The 20,668-nt window shown below is 47.2% G+C and overlaps 1 protein-coding gene across 1 annotated transcript; it reads right to left on the bottom strand.

Moving 5' to 3' along the window:
* Positions 1 to 4,235: 4,235 nt before the first annotated feature.
* On the bottom strand, positions 4,236 to 20,285 carry LOC307241988 (TBC1 domain family member 12-like). Its single transcript, XM_080016297.1, has 13 exons — positions 18,599 to 20,285; positions 15,459 to 15,588; positions 11,389 to 11,513; positions 11,169 to 11,251; positions 10,810 to 10,927; positions 10,462 to 10,568; positions 10,067 to 10,150; positions 9,685 to 9,779; positions 9,507 to 9,578; positions 9,247 to 9,375; positions 8,677 to 8,786; positions 8,031 to 8,289; positions 4,236 to 7,472 (listed from the first exon to the last, which is right to left on the bottom strand). The coding sequence occupies exons 1-13, from the start codon at positions 19,999 to 20,001 to the stop codon at positions 7,401 to 7,403; spliced, it is 2,787 nt and encodes a 928-aa protein (XP_079872423.1). The 5' UTR covers positions 20,002 to 20,285; the 3' UTR covers positions 4,236 to 7,400.
* Between the last annotated feature and the right edge of the window lie 383 nt (positions 20,286 to 20,668).

Genomic DNA, 20,668 nt, shown 5'->3' with positions numbered 1-20,668 from the left:
GCGCGCGCGTGTGTGTGTGTGTGTGTGTGTGTGTGTGTGTGTGTGTGTTTTACCCATTTGTGCGCAGCGTCTGAGAACACTAGGTATGTTTTCATAAAACACGGGTAAACAATCGAGGAAAAACTGTAAATGTGCAGCATCGGGACCAGGACCCGTTTGATGCCGGGGCCCTTTCATGCCCCCTAATCACTCCTGACAGCCCCTTCCAACAGATTCTGTGACAAACTTCTCGATTCAACTGAGGGGGATTTTTGAACTTTGCTTGCTCCTGCAGGCCTTGGCTCAAGCTCTGTCAAACAATCCAATTCAATGACCCAATTGACCACTGGTCCCCTCGCTGGTAACCACAATGAGCTCTATGCTGCCATTCATTGTGTCCGACGGCCAAATGCCCACGGCGCTTTATGGTAATTAAACATTTGTTTGGATCCTGGCTCTGCATACAAACACTGCATGGCTGCTTCACATCAAATGGAATGTCTTTGCTGTGCGTGTGTGTGTGTGCGCGCGCGTGCGTGCGTGCGTGCGTGCGTGCGTGCGTGCGTGCGTACGTGCGTTTGTGCGTGCGTGCGTAGGAGGCATCCAGAACACATAGAACACAAGCAGGACTTATCTGGGGGGGTTGCTCTGCAGGTGCATGGGAGGGATGGAGCGATGGAGAGGCGAGGAGGGGTGTTGGACAGACTTTCCCACCGACGTGGCCTGGGGCCATCGGGAACACTCATTAGGTCATGACAATAAGGAAGGAGGCATTTTTTTGTTTTATTAAAAATCTCATTAATTCCCCAACAAAAGGCGCGTACTGACCTCATTGCTGCCCCTGTTATCTGAATATGCCTTTACATAATGAAGGCTCTAATTGCATCTCAGCTCCCTAGTGGGCTCCGTCCCACCGCCGCTGTGTGGTTTTGTGGGGAATGAAAAGGAAAATAAAAGACGCAGCACTGACCTAATGGGAAAGCAGCGCACGACGCAGATCGGGGGTTCCGGCGTGCGACCTTCGACCCGCCCGGGCCCGGATTGCAAAACCCGCATGTCCAGATTTTTATTTGTTTATATCACTATTGTCTTTTTTTAAACGGCGGCCATTAAAGTCAGTATACACACCCAACGGCTGCTGGCCAGTGATAATGCGCCGGCGGCGGGTGTGCAAGCGCGTTCATATTTAAAGTAACTTCAATCTCGAGCGTTCCGCCTCAGAACCTTTCAAACTGATCCAATATTGGGAGAACGGGGTTTGACGACCCAACTATCTCGCCCGGTCGCGTCCTGGATTGAGCGCGGAGCTCGCCGGACGCCATCGGCGTGTTCGCCCTCGCCCTCGCCCTCGCCCTCGCCCTCGCCCTCGCCCTCGCGCGGCGGGATTTTTGGAGTCAGGCGAGCAAACAATCGCATCATCTCTGCCGGCGACGGACCGAAACGTCGTCCTCGGCGTGGACGCCTGCAAGCCGCCGACCCTCTGAAACGATGAGAACCGAGGACGGGAGCAAGACTCGGGATTGCAAAATGGCTTCCTGCTTCCCTCGCTGCTCCCTCCATGGTGTGTAGCTTTGCTTCTCTGCGTCGTAATCTATCTCTCTATCGTAATAAAGTTGATAAATAAAGTGAGTCAATAAAGCTTTGTGTTTTAGAAGCTTAATAATGTTTGCAAGCAAGTAATACCCAAAGAACTCTGAGGAATCGTGGTCCAGGAGCGTCTGAGCGATGGCTTGTCCCACCGGCAGTGCCCTTTAAAGCAATGGTTCTGAACGTGGGGTCCCGGGACCCCCAGGGGGTCCTTCAAGAGGTTCTGTAGGGTCCCTGGTTGTTTCATTGACAAGGCCGCAGCGCCGTTAGAGAATGTTCAATAATGACCGTTTTGATCCTGTGTCCCCCGTCATCTCGATAACACTCTAGTCCAGATAGGTCTGGAGGTTTGGGCTGAATCTAGGTCGAGGGTTCGATTCTGGAACGTGGCGGCCCGCTAGACGGGTGGTTCTCAACGCGGGGTCCGGGGACCCCCAGGGGGTCCTTCAAGCGGTGTCAGAGGGGTCTCCAGCCGAATGACTGATAAGTTCAACTTCTGCAAGATTTCACGTACGATAATGAATGTTTTGATCATAGTTTCGCTCCCGGCTGCAAAGTTGGCTTCCACGACTAAGAGCGTTAAATACAGAGGGTTCCTTTTAATACTTCCACATCTTGGATGAAGACACCCCCGACTGCTCTTCCCAAACATCCACAACTCGTCGCCTCGTCTCTCGTCTCCATCAGACCGTCCGGGACCCTCCGGGGAGAGAGAGGATCTCCGTGTCAGACCGTCTGATGTTCTCGCCGCCCGCTAAGAGAACGTCTCTGAACAAAACATCAACGCTGTCATCACTCGGACCTGGACATCCCAACCTCCCCCTGTCCCCCCGGCCGCCGTCCGTCCGTCCGCTTAAACCTCTACCCCTGTCACTCACATCTCGAAAAGGGATATCTCACACCATTATGAAGTTACCCATTTACGGTGGACCCCTTACACCCCCACCCACACACACACAAACATATTATATGCCCTATTAAAGCGGTAATCCGTCTGATTTTTTTGGTTTAAAAATCATTTAATACCATATTTAATATTTAGTTGGCACCTTTCAAGAAACAGCCATTCAATGTGTTTGGCATTATGTATGTGCTCCTCTGTACGCTGCCTGCATTGTTAGTGGCGGGGTCGAGCAAGAAGTGAAAGGCGGTCGCAGTGAACCCGATAAAGCACGGCAGACAGTCGTGCCGTAATGGACGTGCGAACATTCACAAAACAAAAAGAAAAGGACATATCCCCTCCGCCGTAAGTCACCAATAGAAAAAAAAAACGAACAAAAAAAAGACACAAACAATCAATTGATCAAAAGAAGGAAAAACTTTCGGGGGAAAAAGGGGCCGACCATGCCGACGGCGGCTCGCGTCGGGAGTCGAAGATTTTGGTGAGACAGTCCAAGACGGAGAAGCAAAACCTTCCGAGTCAATCTCATTGACTTATTGAGAGACTTTGACCTCTGCGTACCTCCCTCTCTCTCTCTCGCTCTCTCCCCCTCTAACCCCCCCCCCGCCAGCCCCAACAGGAAAGACCCGAGACCGCCGTCAAATTCCTCCCGGCATTCCTCCCTCCTGCTCTGACGAGGCGAGAGGCCCCTCGCGGCTTCTCCGCGCGCTCCACCGCAGGCCTCGGAAATACCTGACATCCCTTGCGTTGCGTCGCCCTTCCTCCGTGGGTGTCGGGACGCCGTCGCCCCGGGGGAGGGGGTTTATTCTGCTCTGCTCTATTCTGTACGACTTAAGTTGGGCAGGTTAAAATAGGGAGCGCAACCGGCCCTTCACCCGGAACCCCAGGCTTTCCGTCCCAGAAGGGGTCGGCCCACAGGTTCTCAGTGTCCTTCGAGAGGCTCCGGAAAATGTCATCGAAAAATGACAACTAGTATTTCAGAGAACGGACAATAATGTTTTGATCCGAGTTGAACCGGTATCTCCGCAACTACAGTACAGAGAGGTGTGTACGTTTGGACTAAATCACATCTAACTATAAAAAGATCAGGGGTTCTGAGAGTCCCTGACGTGAAAAAGGTCGAGAATCGCCGAAGATATTCTAGAGGGTCGCCGCGTGTTAAAACATCCATTTCGGATGAAATGGCGAAGCGCAAAAATAAAAAACGAGGCTGGGAGGTGATCGAAGGTTTGCGAGGAGAGTTTGGGTTCCGAAATTCCGCTCATCTCCTCAAGGCGCCCAGGAGACCCACTGGGGTTTAAGTAGTTCCATGTTTCAGACTCCTTGAAGCCGATGGGACTTTTTCAGGCGGCGGCGAATGAAGGGGAAATATGGGAGTCCTCCGCCCTCTGGTGGCGTCAATAGCACACTGCTCCACACAGAAAATATCTACCCTTCTTTTGAAAGTTTTTATTATTATTTTTTTTTTTTTATTTCCACCCCGAGAGAGTATTTCGAAGCTCAAATTCAAGGCACGGAGGTCACACTTTAGTGTCTGTAATGATCCTTTCCTGTCTTTGGAGGTGGGAGGACACCGGGGCCCGCCGGTGATTTCTGTCTTTGAGGACTGAACGGTGAGAAGACGTTGAACTTCTCGTTGCAGCATTGATGCCATGCAAAAAAAATAATAATAATTTAAAAAATAAATAAATTAAAAAATTAAAAAATAAAAACGACACACCAGCCCACTCTGTTGTGGAGGCATTTATTCATACGTTAGAGTCATGACCGTTATGCCAAAGAGGAATTTCTTTTTTTTTTTTTTTTACATTTTATTTACACATCCTGTAAGGCATTGTGAAAAACTGTACATTGAAAATGGACAAGACGATAAAACAGAAACTAAAAAAAAAAAAAAAAAAAAAAAAGGGAAAAAAAAAGCTGGATAAATTTGCATTAAAGTATAAACGCATCTGATCATTATAGCGGCGATACAACTTAAATAAAAAATGTATATGCGGGAAATACGCTGATGTAACCGAGAGATTTTCCTTCCTTCACAAGAAAGAAAAGGTCAAAAAAAAAAAAAAAGGAGTGAGAGGAGCGTCTTCATTCGATTGAGTTGTTTAGTATTTCGTCATAGGTCTGGGAGGACGGGGGGGGGGGGGGGGAGGGGAACTCGGTCTGAACTTGAACCTTCTCATGAGGACGTCGCCGGATCACGCCAAGCCCTCGAGAATGCGCTCGTGTTCCCGGCAAGCACCAACTTGGTCGGGTTTTCCTCCCAAAAATCGCGTAGTGGTTGAAAGGAATTCCGGGATTTCTGGGTCAGCCCGAGTCGGCCCGGTCACATGAGCCACGCCCGCCATGATTTGGAGTGTGTGTGTGTGAGGAGTCGAGGACCGACCCCGCGGGGGGGGCGGATGTTCGAGGCGGGTTTTTTTATTTTATTATTTTAATTTTATTTCTCCACACAATTCAGTTAAGAACAAAACGCGGGCGTCCATGGGAGACGACCCCACACGAGTAAGGCGAGAACGCGAGTCGAGGCCCGACCACACCCGCTTCCCGCCCCCTCATCGCTGTAGCCGCGACGAACGGCTCTGACGTGCGCGAGTAAAAGCCAAAGCGGGACTGGTGAGGAACTTCCCCTCCCCAAGCGCGACGAGCGACGTCATCACGAGCGACGTCATCACGAGCGACGTCATCACGCGCGCGCACGCACGCACGCACGCACGCGCACACGCACACACACACACACACACACACACACACACACACACACACACACGCCATTTACATTTAAATAGGATTTAGAATTTGAACGCCATATTGACTCGAACGTCCCCGATTTCCAAAGTTAGTGGAGTTAATTAAAAGGAGAAAGCCGGCGTTCTCCATTTGCTGTGTTCACGTCTCAGCTGTTACGCTCCACGTATCGTCATGAGACGCCCATTCTTTATTAGTATTATTATTATTATTATTTTTTTTTTTTTTTAAATCGCGTTCACTTTTACTCTGAGCAACGTGACGACTGGTGACGTTGTGAGGTGACTCCACGTCGCCCCCTGCAGGAACGCCCCCCTCACTACAAGCATTCCTAGCGCTGTTTCGCTCTATTTATAAGCGGCATTAAATAAAAAATATGAGTTGTGTAGCTCCCCCCCCCTCCTCCTCCTCCTCCTCCTCCTCCTCATCCATTTTCTCTCCTTCTCTTGGTGCGAACGAGTGAGGGAGGAGTCGTCGGCTGCAGTCATAACTGGGGACTACACCCTAATACTACACGGTAGCGGCAGCTTTGCTCCACCTATTAAGGCTTTTTCTAATGAGTGTGTGGATAGAGAGGTAGTGGTGAAAGATGGAGTTTTGTTTTTTTAGGATTTACATTTATAACATTCATTGAAAGAATGGGAGTGTTAAATGCTCTCTGGACCGTCTCGGAGTTTCTGTTGTGTAGTGTAGCTTTGGGGACATTTAGCACGAAGCCGCTGTAGGTATTTTTTCTTTTTCAGGCAAACCGCTGCAGCGATGAAGCGGGGGCGGGGTGAGGGGGCGCTTAAAGACTTTCAGTTCATTTTATAAAAAGACTGCGTGCTACAATCGTTTCCTGCCATCCCATCGAGATGATTTAACAATGCTTAAAAAAAGGTGGAAAAAGTGGTATGGGAGTCATTTGCATATTTCTTAACTAAAAACGACGCGAGTCACGGAGCAGACGGAGGTTGTTTGTTTTTTTTTGTGTGCGTGTCCGCTGGTGATTATCCCCCTCCCAAAAAGCAGAAAAGAAGCAATATTTACGGCTGTGCCAAACTCTTGGAAAGTCATCGGCGAGTCATATGCCGGCTTGGAATTTGGTCGATTTTTGACTCCCGTCTATGTTCGAAAGTCGATTAAAACGTCACTAATCCCCATTCAGTCACTTTCCCACATCCATCCGGGTTCTAACACGAGCTGAGTTCAAGTTTCCATATTAACACTCGTCTCAACATTTAGTGGTTTTCCTTTTGCACTGTTTTAAGCATCACTACTTTGGACAAAACGCCCGACACAGATTCATCCGTGGAGTTAATAAATTGCACACCCAGCTAAAGTGTATATGTACTGTATTTATCTACCTCTAAGGGGAAGGAAGCTCCGTTTGCGTTCTTAAAAACCTCCCCTGCTCATGTTCCCGCCTGCCGTACAAGTGACTCGAGTTCGCGCTCGATCGATCGGACGTCACCGCTGCTGGAACCGTTTTTCGGGGAAACAACGTTAGCACCATAAATAAGAACGTAAATGTACAAACGTTATACTGGAACGTGGTGGTAATCCCATTCTGAGGGCGCGAGAGAGAGAGAGAGAGAGAGGGAGAGAGGGAGAGAGAGAGAGAGAGTCGGCCGGGAAATCAGCGGGATGATTTAAAAACATACTGGAACGAGTGCTGCGTGGAATAGCGGTCCGCTTCTCGGCCGGAACGCCGGGAGCGCGGCTGGTCCGTTTGGGCTCGGGCTAATTGCTGCAGTTCACTGTGCCGCAGCTCTCACGCTCAGGCGTTACTCTGTTCTCACCGTCCCGTGGTCAAAGAGCGGGAACGGCGGTTGGATGGATCGCCGCGGTTTACAGCGACGCCAGTGGCCGTTAAATGACAGGATCCAAACTGGTCCCGAACTGGAAATATATTGTGGGGGGGCGTCTGCGTGTTGGTTAACAGGTCCTGGGCCGAGCAGCCTCGGCGCCGGTGTTGAACGCCGGAGTGTTTCGAAAGCGCCGCGGGGGGGTTCGCTTCGACCCCCCCCCGTCCGCCTCACCTCCGACCCCAGCTTCACCGTCAGCTGCTCATCGGCCGGTTGCCGGGAGAAAGCGGGCGAACGCGTCCCCCGGTCGTCACCGCTACGGCATTTTGACGCTGCCGTTGCCGAGCAAGGCGGAGGTGCGGCGGGGGGCGCCATCCCCGCAAAACGACCGGCGAGCGTTAGCTCCTCAGCGCCGGGCTGCCGTTTCTGTCCGTCTCTTTGCTCCCGTCCTTCATCAGAGAAGAAAACACCTGATTGGAGGGAAAAAAGAAGAGATATAGACACAGTCAGTCACTGCGTCCGATTTCCTCATACTGTATCAAAAAAATCTAATATCGCACAAGAGGATTAAAGCAGAGCGGAGGCTGGGATCCTTAAATAGACAGAGGACAAAAATGTACGTTCGTTCTATTCTGCACATTTGTTATTGAACTATATTGGTGTAATGCAGTGTGGCGAGGAGGTCAGTTCTCCAATTTAAAATCAATTTAGCATTTATGTTAAAAGTTAAATAAAGCCATGTTCGAATTTCACCCCGGCTGGCGCAGATGTTGCATTTTGTTTTTTTAAATATATTTCAAGCGGTTAAAAGGTAATACTTTATTTTGTCCACAGCTGTAATCTGCACCGCGAGCCTGGCATCGAATCGCTCAATATGAAAAGATGCACCATTACACCTGTATTTATAATCCAAAACCCACGGAAGGTATACAGAGTTATTCATTCAAACGTAAACACATGATTTTCTCTCTGACTCCATGACCCCGTGGCGCCCTCTGCAGGACGTCCGGGCCGCTGCGGGCACTGACCTGAGCCCAGCGCCCGGCGCGGCTGACCATGTGCGTGTTGGCCATGGCGGTGAACAGCGTGTGCGCCGGCAGGTCCTCGGGGAGGCGGGTGAGGAACTGGGCGATGTGGATGAAGTCCATCTGCAGCAGCACGTCCTCGTACAGACACAGGATCCCCAGACCCGTCCGGAACAGACTCTCCTCCCCGTCCCGGCAGAACACGTCCCAGACCCGGCACGCCACGTCCAGGGGGAGGGACTTGCTGTACAGGGTGAAGATCCTGGGGGGGGTGTTTTGTTAATTAAACAAAATATTCCTTCCTTTGATATCAGGTCCGTATTAATAGACTAAGAACAATTTAAAAACATCAATTCTGATTTGTTCACGAGATCAGGCCATGGCCGCCACATGCCACATTTGGAAATGGTGTTTCAAAATAAAAGCACCGCATGTAAAATTCAATAAGCTTAAAAAAATACAGCATATTGAAAGTCATTTTTGAAGAAGTGAACGTATGTACACACACACACACGGGCCACTCAAACTGGACCTGAAACCCAGTTTTGGAGTGAGACTAACTACAGGACTAACTGTAGTTAGTTGGTGCTGGTCTCCAGTCACTATCTAGTGTGTTCCAAACCGTCGCAGGTGTGTGTGTGAGGCTTACCAGTCGATCAGGTAGAGGTCGGGGGTCAAGCTGTTGCTCTGGAAGTGGCTGAAGAGACGAGGAAGGTTCGCCTCGAAGAAAACCTCAAAGGCTGCAAAATACTTCAACATCTGATGGAGAGAGAAGGAGATGTTACCAGTTACTATCATGTATGTACACATGAGTGTGTTTAAGGAGAATATAGACTTCTCTACTTCTTGCTTCAGTGTAATAATATTTATGATAATTATAAATCCTACGCATAATCCTTAATGTTCAATATCATCAGATTTTGTGACATTATTATTATTATTATTATTATTATTATTATTATTATTATTAATAATAATAATAATAATAATAATAATGTTGTAATTGTTCTTTCTATATATTATATTTTACTTAATTAATATACTTATATATAATAACTATTATTATAACTTATAGTAATTATTAAAATTGAATGAATTGGTTTACTTCTCAAACAATGTTACATGCATCTGTGTGTGTGTGTGTGTGTGTGTTATGTTAGTAATATGTGAGTATGAGCGTGCATGTACATGTGTTTTATGTGTGTGTGTGTGTGTGTACCAGGTCGTGGTCCACCCTGAAGAAGGCCATCTGGCAGGGCTTGTTGAGCAGGTTGGCAAAGGTGATGAAGGCATCGGCTTCCTCCAGGTTCAGGATCAGCACGGCGGCGATGAACGACATGCCCTGGACCTGACACACCCACAGGAAGTGACACACTCAATCAATGATGAAATATTTGAAAGATGGTCGGAAATGTTAGTTACATTATGTAAAACTCTAGTGTCAGGATAGTAATGTTTGTGAGTGTGTGTGTGTCTCACATAGCCGATGTCAGGCCTGTAACAGGTGTAGGCGCCCAGCAGACTGTGGAGCAGATCATGGTACGGACCGCCCTTGAAGGAGAAGACACTTCGGCTTCAAAGTTTGATTTTTCGTTATCGCGTCACTGATTTCTCTACCGCACACGCGCACGCGCACACACACACACACACTCTTTACCTTCTGGAAGATGAAGAGTGAGGGGAAGGTTCTTGAAATGTCCAGTTTAATCAGGTCCAAACTGGACTCCCTGTCCGCCAGAGACGCTCCACAATCTGACACAAAAACAGTGTTTACTATTGACTGTATATAGTTCACAACATTTTGACCAAATATGAAAACTGACCTAGTTATTGTGACAGTCACCATTCAAATTGAACTTATCGAAATTGATCAATTATCGATTGACATTTTCCATATTGTCGACGACAGAAGAATAGACTTTCACACTGATCTGTAGCTGCATGGCTGCTAGCTTTAAAAGAACCGAGGTGGTTTCAGTAGAGCAACATGGTGACTGGCTGTGGTTCTTCCTGCTGACTGGACTTTGGATTTGTCGTACCGCTCTCGCTGTCGTTGACCGAACTGGTCTCGCTGTAGCTCCTCCACTTCTCCCTCGCTCTGGACAGAAAGATCTCGTACAGCTCTACACACAAACATTTATGAGCACCCGTGGGACCGACGGCAATTTCTCAAATTCTTCTCATATCGGGAGGCAACATCACACACCCTTCAATTTAATTAGTTCTACAGTATATTGATGAAGGTGCCAATACAATAGTACCTCGTCTAAATTTGAAGAAATTGTAATATTGGATTTGCGATACTCCCCAAATGGCAGTAAAAGTTATTACCGTAAATTCTTTAAAAAGATTTAACCTTGCTGCCGATGCAATGATTTCACCAGAAAAAAAACAGTGTAAGTGTGTGTGTGTGTGTGCGTGTCTGTGTGTGTACCTGGTGTGATGTTGAGGTCGTTGCCGATGGCCAAACTCCACACGGTTCCTCTGACGCTGGGAGGGAGACCCTGCCACCAGAGCTCCCTGACACGGTGCGTCCCCTTCCTGAATCAGTCACAGGGTGTGTGTGTAAATAAATAAATATATATATATATATATATATATAAAATTTGTTTCTGAAAACCAGTGGCAGACAGATGCTTTGTGACACTGCACACACTCACAGACACACAATCTCACACACACACACACACACACACAATCTCACAGACACACACACACACAATCTCTCACACACACACACACACACACACACACACACACACACACACACACACACACTCACATGGTGTCCCAGTGCGGCAGGATGTCCTTGTTCCAGATGACCATGGCGTGAGAGATGCTCTCCTCCTGTCGGTGTCGCTCCTTCATCTGACGCCGTCTCTTCTGGGCCTCCTTCAGCTCTGGCACGCGTCAATACATGTTTTACCTTATTATTAACTTTTTAAGTAGTCCCCGGCCAAGACGTTTAATGGTCATAATTGGAAGGCTTGACCCTTACAAAATCTCCTCTTGGAAAAACTAACTCGATCCTCAATGTCGAGAAAACATTGTGTGTTTGTGTGTGTTTGTGTGTGTGTGTGTGTGTGTGTGTGTGTGTGTGTGTGTGTGTGTGTGTGTGTGTGTGTGTGTGTGTGTATGTACCTCTTCTCTTAGCACCTGCCACCATCTCCTCATACTCCTGTTTGTGTCTCAGGGCCTCCTCCAGGGACTTGGCTGGGAGGTTACTAAGCAAACATTATATTCAAATTTTGATTTTAACAATAACCCCAAACTACACCGAATACACTTGGCAGAGGTAAAACATAAACAAGCACATTTATAAATTAATGAACAAAACAAATGCAGTCTGGGAGATACTTACGCCGGCCGGTCCTCCAGGATGAGAGCTGTGGTGGACAGGGGCTCGAACTCCAGGTGTTTCCGCCTCCCAGCGGCCAGGGGGCGCTGTGGGCAGGCCTCGCCACCACAGTCTTGCTCCTGCTGCTCCTACACGCAGACACACACACCCAGGTATATTCATTGTGTGGGAAAACACATGCACTTTAGAAACAGGCTTTTGTGTGTGTGTGTGTGTGTGTGTGTGTGCATATAGACTTGACAGAAGAAGCACCCATTCTGAGGCCTTTTCTGCACAGCCTTTTATGAGCAGTTCCTATCTTCACCACCAGGGGACGACACTGTACAATCAAAGTCTCTGTTACAGGGGACTCCTCTCAGCAACATGGATTTAACAACCATGCAGAATATTCAAATGGGATCTTGAGAAAAGTATCCTAATAAGACCAGATATAGGAACAACTATTGTTACATAGACAACTTGAGGAGAGGTCTAGCTTTGAATGGTAAAGTCCATTAACAACAAACCATGCACTTTTTTATATTAAGCTCAATGTTTCACCCGACTAATGACAAGAGAATTTTGTCTTAGAAGTTGTCTTAAATGTCACGCTTAATAGCCGATTGCAAGATGACTCACTTGAAATAGGTTGCCAGCTGTTATTAAAAAGGAATGCCTTCTCTGGCCCGCCTTATGTAATCACACTGTATAATCCAATGTAAACATCATTAAGATTGTTTATTACATGATTTATAATTCATCTGCATATGGCTCAATTACATATATGAGAGAGAGAGAGAGAGACAGAGAGAAGTTTCCTATAATTATGGTCACAATAATTATTTCATATAGCGTGTGTGTGTGTGTGTGTGTGTGTGTGTGTGTGTGTGTGTGTGTGTGTGTGTGTGTGTGTGGTCACTGTTGTGCGTCCAGACCACGTCTGACCAGATGCTTCCTGAAAGAGCGTCCAGCTGCAGGAGGAACCTCTGCTCGCCATGTGACGCAGCACAGAGCCAGCGCTAATGCTGGGTTGGACCAAGATATCAAGACAATCATATTTAATTTTTATTTCTCAAAACCTTTATGATACTACTGCTGGAATTATTATTAAACATTTTAAATAAAATAATGACAAAAAAATCTGTTCCCAGACTTAACCTCCACTGACTGATCGATCTATCATTCTGTCTGTCATCCTTTTTATCTGTCTCTCCATTCATCTGCCACATTCAATGTTTCAATTCAATCTCAAACCCACACTTATCACTAAATGTCGATACTCTACCCCTAGTCTCTCTCTCTCACACACACACACACACACACACACACACACACACACACACACACACACACACACACACACACACACACACACACACACACACACACACACACACACACACACACACACACACACACACACACACACGTAACTTTAATGCAATATATTTCTCAGGAGAGTGACTGGGATCACTGTTCATCATATTACCTAAATACTTTCCTCCGTGTTCCACCCAGCATTAGCACACCAGCATGGTGTGCCAGTGTGGTAACACCATCACCATGGCAACAACACCAGCCGGCCATTACCTTTAATTGTATAATCAATTACCACAAATGATTAAACCAAATGAATGTAAAATGACGGGTCTCGTGGTGAAATAAGTAACTTCCCTTAAATACTGAGAGTGAGAAACAAGCTATCAACAGGCAACAAACATACCAGTACTGATATAGGTTTTGGATATTGGGCAGCACCAGGAGAAGATACAGTAACATTTCAACCATGTCAAATATTAAATAAATCATGTTCCGATTTTTGTAATGGAGGAAAATTGATTATATTTCAATCGTAGTGTGCTCAAACTAACAGCTTAAGTCTATACTGTTCACTGAGAGTAATGGATTGGATTGCTATTCAGTGTTGGACGGTGATTCAAAATGGAAATCCGAGCGTGTCGGCAGTAAACAAGCTGTAGTAGACAACTGGAACCTGTGTGTGTGTGTGTGTGTGTGGAGGGGGTTGGAGGTGGGCGAGGACGGCACCTGCTGGAGGGCAGGGCTGGAATTTAAACTGTGCACACTGAATACACTGTGTGTGTGTACTACATGCAGCTGGGTACTCAGTCGCATATAATACGCTGTTGCTAGGACACGGACACACACACGGACACACACACGGACACACACATGCAAGCACACACGCACGCACACACGCCTCAGTGTATGCATCAGTCAAACACTTAGAAGGAACACAGAGCAGACACACTACACGTTTACAACCAATATTAGACACTGGAGAATTGTGTGTGTGTGTGTGTGTGTGTGTGTGTGTGTGTGTGTGTGTGTGTGTGTGTGTGTGTGGATGATGAAGACGAGACCCCTCTGAATTTCAACGAGACACGTTTTAAGCCGGTTTCAGTCGTAGCCAGCGGCGCTCGTAGTCACATTTCACTGCCACCTAATGAATCCTTAAAAAGGTCTTGTGCATCACTGTCGCAGCATGCCCGGAGCGGCTCCCAGCCAATCACATTCCACTTGTTTACAAGGGAGCTGCCCTGCTGCTTTGAATGCATTATATTTATATTCTGATTATTATGATCAACGTCAGCATTGTTTTCCTGGGGACTGGAGCTACATGATACTAGCCCTGACCGGTTTAGATTCGAATACAACAGAACCTCCAGGTGATTGTCGGTCACCTGGAGAGTAGGACGAACAATCGACACACTCCTGAAGTTTCTTATAGTTCTCAAATGTCGAAATCACAGCGTCGTCATGGTGCATCAACGCCACGTGTCCACAAGCACGGGTCAGGTGTTGAGGAAGGGCGTAGTCGCTACGTGTGAAAAAACACAGTCGAGACCCAGCGCCTCGTTATGTAATCTCCGATCAAAGCGAAGCAGACATTACGCACGGGAACACACATCGACGCTCGCTGGAAACACACGTGCGGCGCAGTGTAAATATACTCAGGGCAACAGGCTTTTAAAGCCACAGTGCGGGGAAACCTGATCACAGTTGAGCAACACTTGCGGTAACGACTTATTTTTCCCCCGGGTCGCCATCCCAGAACTTAACGACAACTATAACTCTAACCCCGAACCCAAATCAGCAGAGTCCTGAGAGGGCTGTCACGTTCATGACATTTTTGCAATTTGTGATTAACAATTGAATTGTCTTGTTTGTTCTTTATATGCATTTATCTTAGTATACAGTATAGTGTAGTAGTACATATACACCTCATGAAGAATAATTCAGTTCGATTTGACTGAACCCAACTGATACCTAACTTAACATACCTAATTGGCATTCTATTCATTGCAACATTTCCAATGCAAAAATTCCCCTTAAATTTAGATGGAAATATTGTGAAATCGAATGATTTTCCGATGCACTTCATTGATCAGAACTTTGAGCATGTAAGAATTACTATGATGTCGGACAGAGTCCATAAGAGTATTAAACAACTGCGCCATTCCCCAATTATTGCACGGCTGATGAGATATTTCCAAATGGAGCTATTCCAAGCTCAAATTTGCACATTAAACAGGACAAGCTTATCTCGTCATTATTGACACACACACACACGCACACACACACACACACACACACACACACACACACACACACACACTTTCCGCATTTATCCCATTAAAGCTTGTCCTTCCTCCAATGGGGGGCAGGTCAGGGGCGCTGGTCAGACGATGTTTCTTGTGCATGCACATGTATAAAATGATGCGATACCATGTTCCATTTTAAATTGAGCTGAACGACTCATACGACCCTGGGAGGCGACTGTGTTCGGGTTCTGTGTTGATGATGCGTCCACTGTAAAAACGTAGACGCTGCTGGCGGATCCTAATTAACTCACCAAGATTCAAGATTCAAGATTCAAGATTCAAGATTCAAGATTTTTATTTGTCACATACATATACATACTTCCATACATATATGCAGTGAAATGTAATGCAACGCACCCGGTGATAGCACACAACCAGAGAGGACAATGACACCATAGGGGTGTGTGTGTGTGTGTGTGCGTGCGTGCGTGCGTGCGTGCGTGCGTGCGTGCGTGTGTGTACAGAACCTACCTGCTGCCTGCAGGACTCCGGCTCTTTCGCTGCGATGCTCTCTCTCACCATGGCCTTTCCAAAGAGACGCCATCCCGTTGCATTGTGGGTAGATGCCTTGGGCTCTTTGGACTTCCTAGAAAACAGGCTCCTGGAAAAAGACGAGAGAGAGAGAGAGAGAGAGAGAGAGAGGGGGGATTTAAGTTTGAGCTTCAGAACGACACCAATTTCCTGTTCTCAGTTGTAAGTTATTTTTCCAGCTGAGCTTCAACAACTGCTCCAGAAGCACAGAACGTTCCGATGAGGAAAACAACACAGAAGAGTTCCGTGCTTAACAGAGGATGAGGTGACAGGACAGATTAGGGACGTTCCTACTTCAAAGTTTATAAAGATAAGAGTCTGTTTTACATCAAAATTCTGTTTATACTGGACTGAAGGGCATTTCCGACTTATTATTTTCGTTGATTATTTATTATTATTATTATTATTACTTTTATATTTATTATAGACCGAGGAGTTGTCTTCTTCTCTTCCAAATCGCCTGTTTCAGCCAAAATAAATGACTGAAAATGCACAGTTCATGTTTGCTTTGATTTTTTGGCCGTTTCCTCAGCTGCTTAGCCTCACAATCCTGAACAACAGAGGATGGAGGGACAAACGTGTCATCTCTTTATTCTTTCGTTACATGTGTGTACTGCAGTTTTATTGAACATAGCAAATGTGACATTGTGTTCTTTTTACATCATATTCACAGTGTTTTGAGTTTATATAAGATGTGTAGACAACAGTATGACGATTGCACAGTTCAACATGCATAAAGATTGTTCTGGAAAAAAACATGATTCCAGATCCACTGGAGTGAAGTGTTTTGAGTTGATCTCATCGTGTGTAAGGCCTGTCTGTACTGTGCGTATTTGATGGCATTTTCAGTGTTTTCTGAAAACAAAGTGATTACATGGGAGATAACATGGCTTTGGAGTAGAACGTTTGATTTTGGGTTTGCGTCAACGTTTGATACGGAGATATACTGATATATGCTGAAATTCTGATTCTTGTGCAAGTAAATTCCTACCAGCGCTTGTGATCATTATTCTATTCTTGAGGCATGCTGCAGAAATTGGACTGCAGCTGTGGCATTCCGTGGAATATTTAGAGAGTGGATTTACTGGTGGTTCCTGTGGTAACCAGCTACACGTCACCGTGTCAGAGAAGTGACAGGGAAAGTAAAAATAGCTGCGGAAAGATCCGTTTGTCCCTGGGTACCCTGGACACTGTGCACAGAGCTGGGGTGTCCTTTGGAAAATGAAGTAGACAGTATTGTATGTGAACCTGACAGAGCTGGGAAGCAGCGGGGAATTGTGGAATTCGGAGAAGTGTGGAATAGAGACGTTGCATATTTTTACCCATTACTGCAAAAAGCAACTAAGTAAGGGTGATTTAAACAACAACAACAATAATAATAATAATAATAATAATAATAATAATAATAGGACCAGGTCGATAGGACCCAGGACCTCCTTGCTGTGAGGCATCAGTGCTAATCCCTAAGCCACCGTGCCGTAGGAAAAAAAAAAGCTTCAATGTGAAAATGAATCATGGACTCCCAAAAATGATGAGGTTGCATTTTGCATGATTTTGCAAAGTCCGGTCAGAAAATGCTTCAAAACTATCATAAATCCTCAGACTCGAGAAGAAGAGTTGGGAGAATAAAATGGGACAAAACAAATGATTCTACCTTAAAGTAATTCTGACCATTAGATATTTGTGAACCCAAAAATGTTTTTTTATTTTATTTTATTTTCAACTTTATGCATTTACCTGCTTTCTTTGCAAAAAATAAAATAAAACTTGAGAAAATACACGTTACGGAAAAATAAAATGTTGTTTCAAAGGAGTTACATCCCAGAAGTACTGAAGCCAAGATCACAGCTGATGCTACTCGGAGATTCATGTGTTCACAGTTAATGGCGGAAAGGGGAACTAGACCCTCATTATTATGGTCATCATGTGTTTAAAAATCTGTCAGAGAAATTGTCATATCAACAATATTCACAAAAAAAAAAAATCAACACATACCATATTTGTGGCTCTGCCTTATTTGAGATATATATATTGATTTCTTCCTATTTCCAGCTGAAATTGAGCTACCAGCACAGGTTAAATTCTACTCTCTCTTCCTGCTTTTATTTTCTTTCTTCTCTCCGCTGCTCTCTCCTGCCATTTTTCCATGTGTTTATTCGCTCTCCATCACTCTATTGGAAACAGATTTGGGTAAACCCACACAGCTGGCTGCAGTCTGGTCCTGCGCTTTCTTTCATCAAGGTCTTTCTCTCCATCATGTGCTGAAATTCTCTCTGTCTCTGTCCTGTCCTGTGGATGATTGTCATTTACCAGTAGAATGGACTGACCCAGCTAGATTCTGAGAACAACAGTTATTTGCCACACTTAAGTTTTGGTTAAAAATAAAATAAAAACACCCAACACAGTCAGAATGTAACACAAAGAACAGTCAACCACCAGCACTTCGCTCCTGGTCAGTCCGATGTCTCGGTATGTGTGTTTGGGTGGATTGTGCATAAAACTGTGTAAACTCAGATAATCCCACAGAGAGATAATTGGGTTCTTTGTATGGGGATATAGAGAAATTATCACAACAATCATGTTTTTTGGGAGGGGGGCTGGTGCTACTCAAAATCCAATATTATCACATTGCACATGCTTCTCATAATATTTTAAGTTATATATTTGTATGACGATTACGGCGACCAGTTGTTTCTCAGCCTTCATCTTAAGGACCCTCCATTTGATTATTTTTAGGCCTTGGACCCCATTTCATAAGACTTTGTCTCTGGGACGCCATCTGTGCAGATTATTATGGATATATGTTTAGTCCCATAGTTACAGAGATAACAGTGAAACTTTCATCAAAACAATTAATGTTGTCCGTTTTCAAACGGTCTTGTCAATTAAATAGTGGTAAAGCTTAACTAGTCATCTTTTTGCTGGGGGCCTCCTGGAACTTCCTGAGGGGCCATTAAGGGACCCCGGACCCAAAGTTGAGAACCAACCACTGACTTAGTGTGTGTGTGTGTGTGTGTGTGTGTGTGTGTGTGTGTGTGTGTGTGTGTGTGTGTGTGTGTGTGTGTCACCATACACTTTACCTGGTGAAGAAATCAGCAATGCCGAACCTCTTTGGCATCATCTTCTGCTCAGAACCATCTGCCGGGTCTGGGAGCGGATCCGGGTCGGGGGCACTCTGCCGGCGACCCGCTTCCAGGGCGGCCCTGAAGTCCGCCTCGCAGCCCGGGTCCCCCAGGAAAAAACCCCCGCAGTCCGGGGACAGAGGGGTGGCATCGCAGCTGAGAGACACCAGGAGGTTCGACTGAGTCCTCAGAGTCCGGGGCCTCGGTGCTGGGACGAACCCGGACAGGTCGTCCTCCTCCCTGGTGCTGGGTTCGGTGAGAGGACTCTCACAGGTGGAGGTGTTGGCACTTGATTCCGGGGTGAATGGACCCTTCCCGAGGTCAACAGTCTCCCGCGTGCCGGGATGGGCGGGGCAGGGGGCAGACTCGCCAGGGGGCAGACCCCCGGCGGTGCCCGGTGTGTCCCCCCGACACCCTGCATCCATTTCCGGGTAAAGGTCAGTTTCGTCTCCAGAAAAGTAATCCCACTCGTGGTCATCACATGTTTTCCTTGTGCTGATGTGAAACCCACCGTTGACTACTTTCATTTCCTCTTTAAACGCCCAACTCGGGTGCTCCGATAAGGCCTCTGGTTTTTCGGGGTGACCAATATCCAGCCCGTGACCCCGGCACTCGGTACCGTCAACACCTCCGTTGGTCATTTTTATTTCCACACCCGAACCCGAGACCTCCGGGGTACGCGAACAGTCGCGCCGGTATGGGGGGCGATCCCGAGAGACGGGGCTCTGTGGGTTGGAGTCCACCGAGCCGCAGTCCTTGACATCGTACCCCGGTATAACCTCAGCAGGGCAGGAACACGGGGCTTCCGTTCCGCGTTCTCCTCCGGAGCCCCGCCGAGTCCCCCCTCTCGTCTCTGGAACCCGATCCAGGGGTAGCCCGTTCGACTCTAGCGAGAGCCTTGATGGACGGGAAGCGAAGCCCCCTCCTTCGCAACAGTCCCCCGGTTCGAGTCCGACCATGCTCCTCTCCCCCGGCTCTCCGAACCCGTTCAGGCCGCTGTGGTCCGAGACCACACAGCTGCCCTCCAGGCGACCGGAGAGACATTCCTTCGACCCCGACGCAGCCAGATCCAACAGGATCGTGTTCGCGTCCTTGGGGACCGCCGGTGGCAGGACACAGCCGTCTGTGTTTACATTCCTCCCGTTGCTGGTCACGTAAACATCCTCCCGCCCCGCTTCTTGACCACCCACTCGCCCCCGTCTCGCTTCTCGACCCCCGCCGGCACCACCCGCTGGCCGAGCCCCGGTCGGAACGCCGCGGTCTTTCAAGAGGAAAGCACCGTGGAACCTGTGGCCCGCCGCTTCTCCGTTCTCGTCCACATCGGCCGGACACCGGCTTCCGTTAGACGCCGGGCTCTCCATGTCATCTAGTCCGCCGAGCGGGCCTCGGCCCCGGGCGCACTCTCCCGCAGGGAAGCCTGTGGTGGCGGATCCACCTCGGTCGGCCGAGTCTTGTTGTTCTCGGCGGAAGGGGCTACCATCTTAACCGGGGACACCGCCACGTCACCATGACAGCAGCAGCTTAAAAACACCACCGTCGCCGTGTATTTTAAGAGCCGAGCAATCCCGAGCTCCGTCCCCTCGCAGCTGCTGCTCAATTTAAATCCCTCGACAGCCGCCGACTGCAGCGGCACCGCCGCAACAGTTTGTCGCCATCTTGAAAACTGCTCGGCGGTGACGTCACGCCCCTCACGCGCCTCTGCTGTTTTGGCTGGTTGCGAGGATCGCGGCTACGGCGACATCTAGTGGTGGAGCGGTGTAACTGCTCGAATATCCAGCATCCAATTGGAATCGCTATGCTAAGTTTCTGTCTGCACCCCCCCCCCCCCCCAAAAAAAAATCAAGTTGATATAACTGAGAATTACAATGAAAAACATACACATAGGTGTTTTTTTTGTGTGCTTTCAAAGAAGCCCCATCCCTAAATCATGCAATTCATGAATCATCAGTTTTATCAATGGTCTTGGAGCCTCTGGCACTTATTAAAAAGGGCTTAAAAATGTATATTAAAAAAAAAAAAAAAAAAAAA

This window comes from Zeus faber, assembly GCF_960531495.2.
Source record: "Zeus faber genome assembly, chromosome: 16".
NCBI classification, from domain to species: domain Eukaryota; kingdom Metazoa; phylum Chordata; class Actinopteri; order Zeiformes; family Zeidae; genus Zeus; species Zeus faber.
The sequence above is the reverse complement of the archived record's forward strand: the minus strand, read 5'-3'. Positions and strand labels throughout refer to the sequence as shown.